At 28.6% G+C, this 13,369-nt stretch overlaps 1 protein-coding gene across 1 annotated transcript in view; it reads left to right on the top strand.

Annotated features, from left to right (window-relative positions):
- The window catches only part of LMAN1 (lectin, mannose binding 1), a 15,726-nt gene extending 5,245 nt beyond the window's left edge, over positions 1-10,481 (top strand). Inside the window, exons 6-9 of the mRNA XM_085043465.1 lie at positions 2,074-2,144; positions 6,464-6,599; positions 9,399-9,520; positions 10,445-10,481. Of these exons, the coding sequence (XP_084899591.1) occupies positions 2,074-2,144; positions 6,464-6,599; positions 9,399-9,520; positions 10,445-10,481 (366 nt within the window). The remainder of the gene's footprint in view (positions 1-2,073; positions 2,145-6,463; positions 6,600-9,398; positions 9,521-10,444) is intronic.
- Positions 10,482-13,369: the final 2,888 nt, after the last annotated feature.

The following is a 13,369-nucleotide window of genomic DNA, read 5'->3' on the forward strand; positions in this document are numbered from 1 at the left end:
TTCGGTCAGTAGGGACAGGTGAGAAATCAAAATAAAATTAAAAATATAAAATAGAATAAATTAGAAAATCAAATGTGAAATTAAAGGGGATTTGGAGCTCAATTCAGCTGAATTTATGAGCTTTTTTCCCATTATATTTTGATTTTTTTTCCCCTTTTTCGGTCAGCAGGGACAGGTGAGAAATCAAAATTAAATTAAAAATATTAAATAGAATAAAATAGAAAATAGAAAATGAAATTAAAGGGGATTTGGAGCTCAATTCAGCTGAATTTATGAGCTTTTTTCCCATTATATTTTGATTTTTTTCCCCTTTTTTCGGTCAGCAGGGACAGGTGAGAAATCAAAATTAAACTAAAAATATAAAATCAAATCAAATAGAAAATAGAAAATGAAATTAAAGGGGATTTGGAGCTCAGCAGAACCATTAATTCGCTTTTTTTCCATTATATTTTGATTTTTTTTCCATTTTTCGGTCAGTAGGGAGAGGTGAGAAATCAAAATTAAATTAAAAATATAAAATAGAATAAATTAGAAAATCAAATGTGAAATTAAAGGGGATTTGGAGCTCAGCAGAACCATTAATTTGCTTTTTTTCCCATTATATTTTGATTTTTTTCCCCTTTTCTAGTCAGCAAGGACAGGTGAGAAATCAAAATGAAATTATAAATATAAAATAAAATAAAATAGAAAATCAAATGTGAAATTAAAGGGGATTTGGAGCTCAGCAGAACCATTAATTTGCTTTTTTTCCCATTATATTTTGATTTTTTTTCCCTTTTTCGGTCAGCAGGGACAGGTGAGAAATCAAAATTAAATAAAATATTAAATCAAATAAAATATAGAAAATAGAAAATGAAATTAAAGGGGATTTGGAGCTCAGCAGAACCATTAATTTGCTTTTTTTCCCATTATATTTTGATTTTTTTTCCCATTTTTCTGGTCAGCAGGGACAGGTGAGAAATCAAAATTAAATTAAAAATATTAAATCGAATCAAATAGAAAATCAAATGTGAAATTAAAGGGGATTTGGAGCTCAGTAGCTCAATTAATTTGCTTTTTTTTCCATTATATTTTGATTTTTTTTCCTCTTTTTCGGTCAGTAGGGACAGGTGAGAAATCAAAATTAAATAAAATATTAAATAAAAGAAAAAATAGAAAATAGAAAATGAAATTAAAGGGGATTTGGAGGTCAGTAGCTGAATTAATTCGCTTTTTTTCCCAATATATTTTGATTTTTTTTCCCCTTTTTCGGTCAGCAGGGACAGGTGAGAAAGGAAAAATTAAATAAAATAAAATAGAAAATGAAATAGAAAATCAAATAGAAAATCAAATCATAAAATGGAAGTGGAAAAGAAAATAGGGAAGAAAATGGGAAAGAAAATGGAAAAAAATAGAGAAGAAAATAGGAGAGAAAATGGAAAAGAAAATGGGAAAAAATAGAAAAAAATAGAAAACAAAATAGAAAACAAAATAGAAAAATAGAAAAAAATTAGAAAACAAAATAGAAAAAAATAGAAAAAAATAGGAAAGAAAATAGGAAAAAAATAGGAAAGAAAATAGAAAAAAAAATGGAAAAGAAAATGGAAAAGGAAATGGAAAAAAAGAAAGAAAAAATAGAAAAAAATAGAAAAAAAAATAGAAAAAAATAGAAAAAAAATAGAATAGAAAATAGAAAAAATAGAAAAGAAAATAGGAAAGAAAATAGGAAAAGAAAATGGAAAAGAAAATGGAAAAGAAAATGGAAAAGAAAATGGGAAAAAAATAGAAAAAATAGAAAAGAAAATAGAAAAAAATTGGAAAAGAAAATGGAAAAGAAAATAGAAAAAAAATAGAAAAAAAAGTAGAAAATCAAATAGAAAATAAAGAAAATAGAAAAAAAACCAGAAAAAAAACCAAAATAAAATAAAAAATCAAATAGAAAAGAAAATAGAAAATCCAATAGAAAATCAAATAGAAAATCAAATAAAGTAGAAAATAAAATAGAAAAGAAAAGGTGATTCAGAGCTCAATTCAGCATCATTTATTCACTTTTTTCCAATATATTTTGATTTATTTATTTTTTTCCTCTCCCAGCTTTCCCAGCAAGATCTGCAAACAATTGTGAAAACTCAACAAGAGCTCATCAGACAAGTCCAGGAAATCAGGTAAATTCTGTTAAAAACCCCAAAAAAACCCCAAAAAAACCCCAAAAACCACCAAAAAAACCATAAAAAACCTAAAAAAAAACCCAAAAAATCCCCAAAAAATCCCAAAAAACCGTTAAAAAATCCCAAAACCCCAAAACCCCAAAAAACCCAAAAAATCCCCAAAAACCCATAAAAATCATAAAAACTCCTAAAAAACCCCAAAAAACCCCAAAACCCCAAAATCCCCAAAACCCCCAAAAAATCCCAAAAAAACCCCAAAAAATCCCCAAAAACCCCCAAAAAAATCCCAAAAAAACCCAAAAAATCACCCTGAAAACATCCAAAAACCCCAGCACAAAGCAAATAAAAACACCAAAAAAACCCCAAAAATCCCCAAAATCCCAAAAAACCCCAAAAAAATCAAAAAACCCCCCAAAAAATACCAAAAAATCCCCAAAATCCCCAAAATCCCCAAAATCCAAAAACCTCAAAAACTCACCCCAATCCAAATCTGAAATCCCAAAATCCCAAAATCCCCAAATCCCCAAAAATCCCAAAAAATCCCCAAAAATCCCAAAATCCCAAAAATCTCCAAAACCCAAAAACCCCAAAATCCCAAAAATCCCCAAAACCCCCAAATCCCCAAAAACCCCAAAAAAACCCCAAACCACAAAAAACCCAAAAAAACCCCAAAAAAATCCCAAAAAAACCCCAAAAATCCCCAAAATCCAAAACAAAACCCCCAAAAAAAACCCCAAAAAACCCAAAAACCCCAAAAAAACCCCAAAAAACCCCCAAAATCCCCCAAAACATCCCAAAAACCCCCAAAAAACCCCAAAATCCCAAAAAAATCCCCAAAAAATCCCAAAATCCCCAAAAAACACCCAAAATCACCCCAAATCCCCCAAAAACCCCAAAAAAATGACTCAAAATCCCCCAAAAAAACCCCAAAATCACCCCAAAAAACCCTAAAAAAACCCCAAAAAACCAAAATCCCCCCAAAAAAATGCCAAACCCCCAAATCCCCCAAAAAACCCCAAAAAAACCCAAAATAACCCCAAAACCCCCAAAATCCCCCAAAAAACAACAAAAAAATCCAAAAAACCCAAAAAAAAACCCAAAACCACCCAAAAACTGCCCCAAAAATCCCCCAAAAAATATTCTCCAAAATCCCAAAAATCCCCAAAAACCCAAAAAACCCCAAAAACCCAAAAAAAACCCCAAAAAAATCCCCAAAATCCCCCAAAAAACCCAAAAAATCCCAAAAACCCCAAAAAAACCCCAAAAAAAACAAAAAAACCCCAAAAATCCCAGAAACCCCAAAATCCCCCAAAGACAAAAGAACCCTTTAACTGAACAAAAAAACCCAAAAAAAACCCCAAAAAAACCCAAAAAGCCCAAAAAACCCAAAAAAACCCCCAAAAAACCCCAAAAACCCCCAAAAAAAACCCAAAAAACCCAAAAAAAACCCAAAAAAACCCAAAAAACCAAAAAATCCCAAAAAAACCCCAAAAACACCCAAAAAACCCAAAAAAAATCCCCAAAATCCCCAAAAAACCCCCAAAAATTCCTCCAGTTCTGTTTTTATACCTCAAGAACATCTCCTGAGATTTCCCTAAATAGGTCAATTTTTTTATGAAACCAAAGATTAAATATATTTCTTTTTCTTTTGCTCTTCCTAATTCTTTGCCGAATCTTTTCTACCTCAAGAGCAAATTAGATTTTTTTTCCTTCCAACTCCTAATGTCTTTAACATCCTCTTAATGTGGATTTTGGATTAAAGAAATGCTGCGTTTGGAGAGGGAAAAAAATAAAAATATTTTCTTGTTATTCCCCCAGGAAAAGGACTTAAAGGAGAGTAAAAAAAAAAGTAATTTTCTTGGCAAGATTGGGGAGTTTTTAATCATCTGCTTACAGCCCAATCTTGCCTGTCGTTACGAGAAAAAAATCAAATTATTTATGATTATAAATTGAATTTTTAAGTAGGAAAAGGTGATTTTTGTGGTGGATAAAGTTGGATGTGGAAATGGGAAAAATTTCCTGTCAGGAGGGAGAAGAATTATTCTGGGAATTATAAGAAAGATGATTATCTCCTTGTTGTTTTTAAAGATTTGTTAGCTGGGGAAATAATCCTCTTTTCGGGCCAAAGAAGCAGCAAAGTGGAAAAATTATCGAAACATATTGATTGGAGATGAAATTGGCTTTTTATTTCTTTTATTCAGTTGATCATCTCCGAGGAGATGAGTTGGGAAAAGTCAACTTTTGGTGGATTTAATTTCATTTTTTTTTGTAGGAACCAAATGAGATAATATTAAATATTAATATTAATATTAATTATTAACTGTTAAATGTTAATATTAAAATTAAATATTGATTGTTAACTATTACTAAGAGTATTAAATATTATTATTAAATATTAATTATTGATGTTAATATTTAATAATATTAATATTAATATTTAATATTATTATTAAATATTAAATATTAATGTAATATTAAATATTAAGTATTAATAGGAGAAAAGTTGGGGAAAAATAATGAAAATAATTCAAATTATTTCTAAGGAGCTCAAAGATGTTTATTCCAGAATAAGGAAAAATTGGGAAAAATTAAATATTTCAAATTATTTCTAATGAGTTAAAAGATGTTTATTCCAGAATAAGGAAAAATTGGGGAAAAATAATGAAAATAATTCAAATTATTTCTGAGGAAAATCTGGTTTTTTGGGACTAAATACAGAATTAATTATTATTTTTTTAAAAATCCCAATTGGATTAAATTGATTATTCCTTGAAAATTGGGGAAAATCTTTGCTGCTTTTTGGGGGAAAAATAATGAAATAATTCAAATTATTTCTAATGAGTTAAAAGTTCTTATTCCAGAATAAGGAAAAATTGGGAAAAATAATGAAAATAATTCAAATTATTTCTGAGGAACTAAAAAATGTTATTTCAGAATAACCAAAATCTGGTTTTTTGGGACTAAATACAGAATTAATTATTTAAAAAAATCCCAATTTCTTGAAATAAAACCAAAAAATTTTCGCCGTTTTTTGCAGAAAAATGAAATTTTTCAAGAAAAAACTTTTCGCGGCTTTTTGCCGAAAATCAAAATATTTCAAATTATTCCGAGGAATTAAAAAATGTTTTTCCAACCTAACAAAAATCTGGTTTTTTGGGACTAAATACAGAATGAAATATTTTTTAAAAATCCCAATTTGCTGAAACGAACCCAAAAAAATTTTCGCCTTTTTTTGCGAAAAACGAAATTTTTCAAGAAAAAAACTTTCGCGGCTTTTTGCGGAAAATCCAAATATTTCAAATTATTCCGAGGAACTAAAAAATGTTATTCCAGAATAATGAAAAGTTGGTTTTTTGGGACTAAATACAGAATTAATTATTTTAAAAAATCTCAATTTGACGAAATAAACCCAAAAAATTTTCGCCGTTTTTTGTGGAAAATCGAAATTTTTCAATCTATTTTAATGAACTAAAAGACATCCAGAATGACCAAAATCTGGTTTTTTTGGGACTAAATACAGAATTAATTTTTTAAAAAACCCCAATTTACCGAAACGAACCCAAAAAATTTTCGCCGCTTTTTGCGAAAAAATGAAATTTTTCAAGAAAAAACTTTCGCGGCTTTTTGCCGAAAATCCAAATATTTCAAATTATTCCGAGGAATTAAAAAATGTTATTTCAGAATAACCAAAATCTGGTTTTTTGGGACTAAATACAAAATGAAATATTTTTTAAAAATCCCAATTTGCCGAAACGAACCCAAAAAAAATTTCGCCGTTTTTTGTGGAAAAATGAAATTTTTCAAACCATTTCCACGAACTAAAAGACATCCAGAATGACCAAAATCTGGTTTTTTTGGGAATAAATGCAGAATAAATTATTTTTAAAGATGTCCAGAATAAGGAAAAGCTGGTTTGGTTGGCAAAGAATGCAGAATGAAGTATTTTTTGAAAAAATCCCAATTTGACAAAATGAAACCCAAAAAACCTTTTGCTGCTTTTTGCGGAAAATCGAAATTTTTTGGATTGAAATATTTCTGAGGATCTCAAAGATGTTATTCCAGGATGACAAAAAGCTGGTTTGGTTGGCAAAGAATGCAGAATGAACTATTTTAAAACACAGTTAAAATTGGGATTTTTTTTAAAATATCGTTTAAAACTCTTTTGAAAAGATCCCAATTTGCCGAAAACGAAGCTAAAAAAAAAACCCATTTTGCCGCCTTTTTGCGGAAAAACGAAATTTTTCGGGTTGAAATATTTCTGAGGAGCTGAAAGGTGTTATTCCAGGATGACAAAAATCAATTTTCTGGTTTTGCAGGAGCTCGGTGGGTGATGCTCTGAGCTCTGCAGCTCGAGAACCAGCGGGAAGTTCGGAAATAAATCAACATTTCAACGACGTCAAGGAGCATCTTCACCTCGTCAGGAGGGACGTCGAGCGCTTGGCGCAGAGAAATGTGAGTTTTGGGGTTTTTGGGGGTTTTTGGGGGTTTTTTGGGGGTTTTTGGGGGTTTCCAATTCATCCCCAAGAAATCACCCGAAAAATCCCCCAAAAATCACCCAAAAAATCAGCCAAAAATCACCAAAAAAATCACCCAAAAATCACTAAAAAATCAACAAAAAATCGCCCAAAAACCACCAAAAAATCAGCCAAAAATCACCCAAAAAACCACCAAAAAATCACCCAAAAATCACCCAAAAAATCACCAAAAAATCACCCAAAAAATCACTAAATAATCACCCAAAAACCACCCAAAAAACCACCCAAAAAATCACCCAAAAATCACCAAAAAATCACCAAAAAACCACCCAAAAATCACCCAAAAAATCACCCAAAAACCACCCAAAAATCACCAAAAAACCAACAAAAAATCGCCAAAAAACCACCAAAAAAACACCAAAAAATCACCCAAAAACCACCCAAAAAATCACTAAAAAATCCCCAAAAAAATCACTAAAAAATCCCCAAAAAATCACCCAAAAACCACCCAAAAAATCACTAAAAAATCCCCAAAAAATCCCCAAAAAACCACCCAAAACCCACCAAAAAATCACCCAAAAAATCACCCAAAAATCACCAAAAAATCACTAAAAAACCACCAAAAATCACCCAAAAAATCCCCAAAAAACCACCAAGAAATCACCCAAAAACCACCCAAAAATCACCCAAAAAATCACCCAAAAACCACCAAAAAATCACCCAAAAAATCAGCCAAAAACCACCAAAAAATCACTAAAAAATCACCCAAAAAATCAGCCAAAAAACCACTAAAAAATCCCCAAAAAATCCCCCAAAAACCACCAAAAAATCACCCAAAAAATCACCCAAAAATCACCCAAAAAACCACCAAAAAATCACCCAAAAATCTCTAAAAAATCAACAAAAAATCACCCAAAAAATCACCCAAAAACCACCAAAAAATCACCAAAAAATCACCAAAAATCACTAAATAAATCACTAAAAAAATCCCCAAAAATCACCAAAAAAATCACTAAAAAATCACCAAAAAATCACTAAAAATCTCCCAAAAAACCACCCAAAAATCACCAAAAATCACCCAAAAACCACCCAAAAATCACCAAAAAACCAACAAAAAATCGCCAAAAAATCACCAAAAAAACACCAAAAAATCACCCAAAAACCACCCAAAAAATCACCCAAAAATCACTAAAAAATCAACAAAAAATCACTAAAAAATCCCCCAAAAATCCCCCAAAAACCACCAAAAAATCACCAAAAAATCACTAAAAAATCCCCAAAAAATCACCCAAAAATCACCAAAAAATCACCCAAAAAAGTCACCCAAAAATCACTAAAAAATCCCAAAAAATCCCAAAAAAACCACCCAAAAATCACCCAAAAAATCACCCAAAAACCACCCAAAAAATCACTAAAAAATCACCCAAAAATCACCCAAAAATCACCCAAAAAATCACCCAAAAATCACCAAAAAATCACTAAAAAATCACCAAAAAATCACCCAAAAATCACCCAAAAATCACCAAAAAATCACCCAAAACCCACCAAAAAATCACCCAAAAAATCACCCAAAAAATCACCCAAAAACCACCCAAAAATCACCCAAAAATCACCCAAAAACCACCAAAAAATCACTAAAAAATCTCAAAAAAACCACAAAAAAATCCCCAAAAAATCACCCAAAAAACCACCAAAAATCACCCAAAAATCACTAAAAAATCAACAAAAAATCACTAAAAAATCCCCCCAAAAACCACCAAAAAATCACCCAAAAATCACCAAAAAATCCCCAAAAAACCACCAAAAAATCTCAAAAAAATCACTAAAAATCACCCAAAAAAACACCAAAAAAGCCCCAAAAAAGCCCTAAAAAATCTCCAAAAAATCACCAAAAATCACCAAAAAATCACCCAAAAAATCACCAAAAAATCACCAAAAAATCCCCCAAAAACCACCAAGAAATCCCCCAAAAACCACCAAGAAATCACCCAAAAATCACTAAAAAATCACTAAAAAATCACCCAAAAAACCACCAAAAAATCACCAAAAAATCACCAAAAAAATCACCCAAAAATCCCCCAAAAATCCCCAAAAAATCACCCAAAAATCACCCAAAAAATCACCCAAAAAATCACCAAAAAATCACTAAAAAATCTCAAAAAACCCACAAAAAAATCCCCAAAAAATCACCCAAAAACCACCAAAAAATCACCCAAAAATCCCCAAAAAATCACTAAAAAATCCCCAAAAAAACACCAAAAAACCACCAAAAAATCACCAAAAAATCACCCAAAAATCACCAAGAAATCCCCAAAAAACCACCAAAAAATCACCCAAAAATCACCCAAAAAATCACTAAAAAACCACCAAAAAATCACCCAAAAATCACCAAAAAATCACTGAAAAATCACCCAAAAAACCACCAAAAAATCCCCAAAAAATCCCTAAAAAATCCCCAAAAAATCCCCAAAAAACCACCCCAAAATCACCCAAAAATCACCCAAAAATCACCAAAAAATCACTAAAAAATCCCCCAAAAAATCACCCAAAAACCACCAAAAAATCACCCAAAAAATCACCCAAAAAAAATTTGAATTTTGATAATTTGAATTTTGGATAATTTGAGTTTTGGATAATTTAAATTTCGGCTAATTTAAATTTCAGACAATTTAAATTTTGCACCATTTAAAATCTTAAAATTTAAATTTTGAATGTTTTTTTGGGTCAAATTTCAGCTATTTTTCACTTTTTTTTCTTTTCTCTCCTCTTTTTTCAGCCATCGAGTGAGAAAGTGAAATGTCCAGAATTTCCACCATTTCCCTCCTGTTTATCCACTTTGCATTTTCTCATTTTTGTGGTTCTGCAGAGCCTTTTGCTCCTGATTTATGTTGTGTACAGGTGAGGCTGGCAGAGGAAAAAATTCAATTTTGGAGGAAAAAAATGGAGTTTTGGAGGAAAAAATTGAGTTTTGGAGGAAAAAAATTGAGTTTTGGAGGAAAAAAATTGAATTTTATATGATTTTTATATGATTTTTATCTAATTTTAATCTGATTTTAACCTCATTTTTATCTGATTTTTATCTGATTTATATCAGATTTTTATCTAATTTTTATATGATTTTTATATGATTTTTGTATTATTTTTATCTGATTTTAATCTGATTTTAATATGATTTATATCTAATTTTTATCTGATTTTTATCTGATTTATATCAGAATTATATCAGATTTTTATCTGATTTTTCCATCATTTTTATCTGATTTTATATTACTTTTATATTATTTTTATCTGATTTTAATCTGGTTTTTACCTCATTTTTCTCTGATTTTAATCTGATTTTAATCTGATTTTAATCTGATTTTTATCTAATTTTAATCTGATTTTTACCTGATTTTAATCTGATTTTAATCTGATTTTTACATCATTTTTCTCTGATTTTTCTCTGATTTTTCTCTGATTTTTCTCTGATTTTTCTCTGATTTTTATCTGATTTTAATCTGATTTTTACATCATTTTTCTCTGATTTTTTCTCTGATTTTTCTCTGATTTTAATCTGATTTTTTTCTAATTTTTCTCTGATTTTAATCTGATTTTCTCTGATTTTAATCTGATTTTTCTCTGATTTTTCTCTGATTTTTCTCTGATTTTTCTCTGATTTTTACCTCATTTTAATCTGATTTTAATCTGATTTTTCTCTGATTTTAATCTGATTTTTCTCTGATTTTTCTCTGATTTTTCTCTGATTTTAATCTGATTTTAATCTGATTTTTCTCTGATTTTTCTGTGATTTTAATCTGATTTTCTCTGATTTTTCTCTTCCAGGAGCCAGCAGGAAGCAGCAGCCAAGAAATTCTTTTAACAACCAAAATTCCACCGAAAAATCCCAAATTTCTCCAAAAACAGGAAAAAATTTTCTGTTTTTTTTTGAACTTCAAACTTCTAAATTATTGCATTTTGTGGAATAAAAATGAATTTTTTCTTCTCAACTCCGGATGGGAAAAAAATGTTATTTTTTGGGGTTTTTTAGCTCATTTTTTGCAGAATTTTTTGGGAAAAAATGGGAAAAAAACCTCAAAAAATCGGATTTTTTTGGGGTTTTTTAGCTCATTTTTTGCAGAATTTTTTGGGAAAAAAACCTCAAAAAATCGGATTTTTTTGGGGTTTTTAACTATTTTAAATTTTGGGAAAAAAACCAAAATCGGATTTTTGGGTTTTTAACTCATTTTATTTTTTGGGGAAAAACCTCAAAAAATCGGATTTTTTTGGGTTTTTTAGCTCATTTTTTGCAGAATTTTTTGGGAAAAAATACCCAAAAAATCGGATTTTTTGGGGTTTTTTTAGCTCATTTTTTGCAGAATTTTTTGGGAAAAAATGGGGAAAAAAACCCCAAAAAATCGGATTTTTTTGGGGTTTTTTAGCTCATTTTTTGCAGAAATTTTTTGGGAAAAAAACCCAAAAAATCGGATTTTTTTTGGGTTTTTTTAGCTCATTTTTTGCAGAATTTTTTGGGGAAAAAAAACCCAAAAATCGGATTTTTTTGGGTTTTTTAGCTCATTTTTTGCAGAATTTTTTGGGAAAAAACCAAAAAAAATCGGATTTTTTTGGGGTTTTTTAGCTCATTTTTTGCAGAATTTTTTGGGAAAAAATTACAAAAAAACCTCAAAAAATCGGATTTTTTTTGGGTTTTTTAGCTCATTTTTTGCAGAATTTTTGGGAAAAAACCAAAATCGGATTTTTTGGGGTTTTTTTAGCTCATTTTTGCAGAATTTTTTGGGGAATGGGCGAAAAAAACCCAAAAATCGGATTTTTGGTGTTTTTTAGCTCATTTTTGCAGAATTTTTTTGGGAAAAATGGGGGAAAAAACCCCAAAAATCGGATTTTGTGTTTTTAGCTCATTTTTTGCAGAATTTTGGGAAAAACCAAAAAAATCGGATTTTTTGGGGTTTTAGCTCATTTTGCAGAATTTTTGGGGAAAATTACAAAAACCTCAAAATCGGATTTTTTGGTTTAGCTCATTTTTTGCAGAATTTTTTGGGAAAAAAACCTCAAAAAATCGGATTTTTTTGGGTAAAAATTCATGATAAATATTTTAATTTTTATTATTGAAATTAAACCAAAATGAGAATATTTGAAATGAAAAATATTCTTATTTTTTGGGGGATTTTTGGAGCTTTTCAAGGTGTGAAAAATCAATTTTTTCACTCAATTTTTGCTTTAATTTGAAAAATATCAAAATAAAAATATAATTTTTTGGTTTTTTTTCAGTGAGGATTTATTTCAGGAGAAAAAATTGAAATTTTGGGATTTTTTTGGGATTTTTTTAGTTTTTCCAACACCAGCAGAAGTTTCAAGTGCCTTAAGTTGAAATTATTCCAAAAAATGGTTTTTTGGGTTTTAATTAAAATTGAATTTTTTTTTTTAATTAATGGGATGAAATGTGGAATAAATGGGATAAAAAATGGAATAAATGGAATAAAAATGGAATTAAAATGTGGAATAAATGGAAGAAAAATGGAATTAAAATGTGGAATTAATGGAATAAAAAACTGGAAAAATATGGAATAAAAAAATGGAATAAATGTAATAAAAATGTGGAAAAATATGGAATTAAAATGTGGAATAAGTGGAATAAAATGGAATAAAAATGTGGAATTAATGGAATAAAAAATGGAAGAAAAATGTGGAATAAATGGAATAAAAATGTGGAAAAATATGGAATTAAAATGTGGAATAAATGGAATAAAAAATGGAATAAAAAATGTGGAATAAATGGAATAAAAATGTGGAATAAATGGGATAAAAATGTGGAATAAATGGAATTAAAATGTGGAAAAATATGGAATAAAAATGTGGAATAAATGGAAGAAAAAATGGAATAAAAATGTGGAAAAATATGGAATAAAAATGTGAAATAAAGTGGAATAAATGGAATAAAAATGTCGAATAAATGGAAAAAAAATGGGATAAAAATGTGGAATAAATGGAATAAAAATATGAAATAAATGGAATTAAAAAATGGAATAAAAACCATGAAATAAATGGAATAAAAACCATTAAATAAATGGAATAAAAAATTGAATAAATGGAATAAAATGTGGTTTTGGGGGAGAAAAAAAGTGATTTTTTTGGGATTAATTACTGCAAATTGTCTCCTGAGAGGTTTTTTTTGGGGTTTTTTTTAATTTGAATTTGAATTTAAATTTAAATTTGAAATTGAAATTGTTTTTCCTGTTTGTTCCTCGCTGGTGGAAATGGAGCTGAGAACTTTCTGTGAATAAAAATGAGATATTTTTGGGTAAGAATTGGAGTTGAGTTGAGTTTTTGAGTTTCTTTTCCTTTTTTATTTCTTTTTTTCTTTCCTTTTTTATTTCTTTATTTGTTTTTTCCTTTTTTATTTATTTTTTTCCTTTTTTATTTATTTTTTCTTTCCTTTTTTATTTATTTTCTTTCCTTTTTTATTTCTTTTTTTTCCTTTTTTATTCATTTTTTTCCTTTTTTATTTCTTTTTTCTTCCCTTTTTCATTTATTTATTTTGTTTTTCTTCCCTTTTTTATTTCTTTCTTTTCTTCCCTTTTTTATTTATGTTTTTCTTCCCTTTTTTATATATTTAGATGTAATTTTTCTGTTTTCTATTTTTTTCTATTTTTCTATTTTTATATATTTTTCTATTTTTTGTATATTTTTCGATTTTTCTATTTTTCATAGTTTTCATTTTTTATATTTTCTTTTTTTTTCTATTTTCTATTT

This window comes from Lichenostomus cassidix, chromosome Z (assembly GCF_008360975.1).
Source record: "Lichenostomus cassidix isolate B80296 chromosome Z, HeHo_3.0, whole genome shotgun sequence".
Lineage (NCBI taxonomy): Eukaryota > Metazoa > Chordata > Aves > Passeriformes > Meliphagidae > Lichenostomus > Lichenostomus cassidix.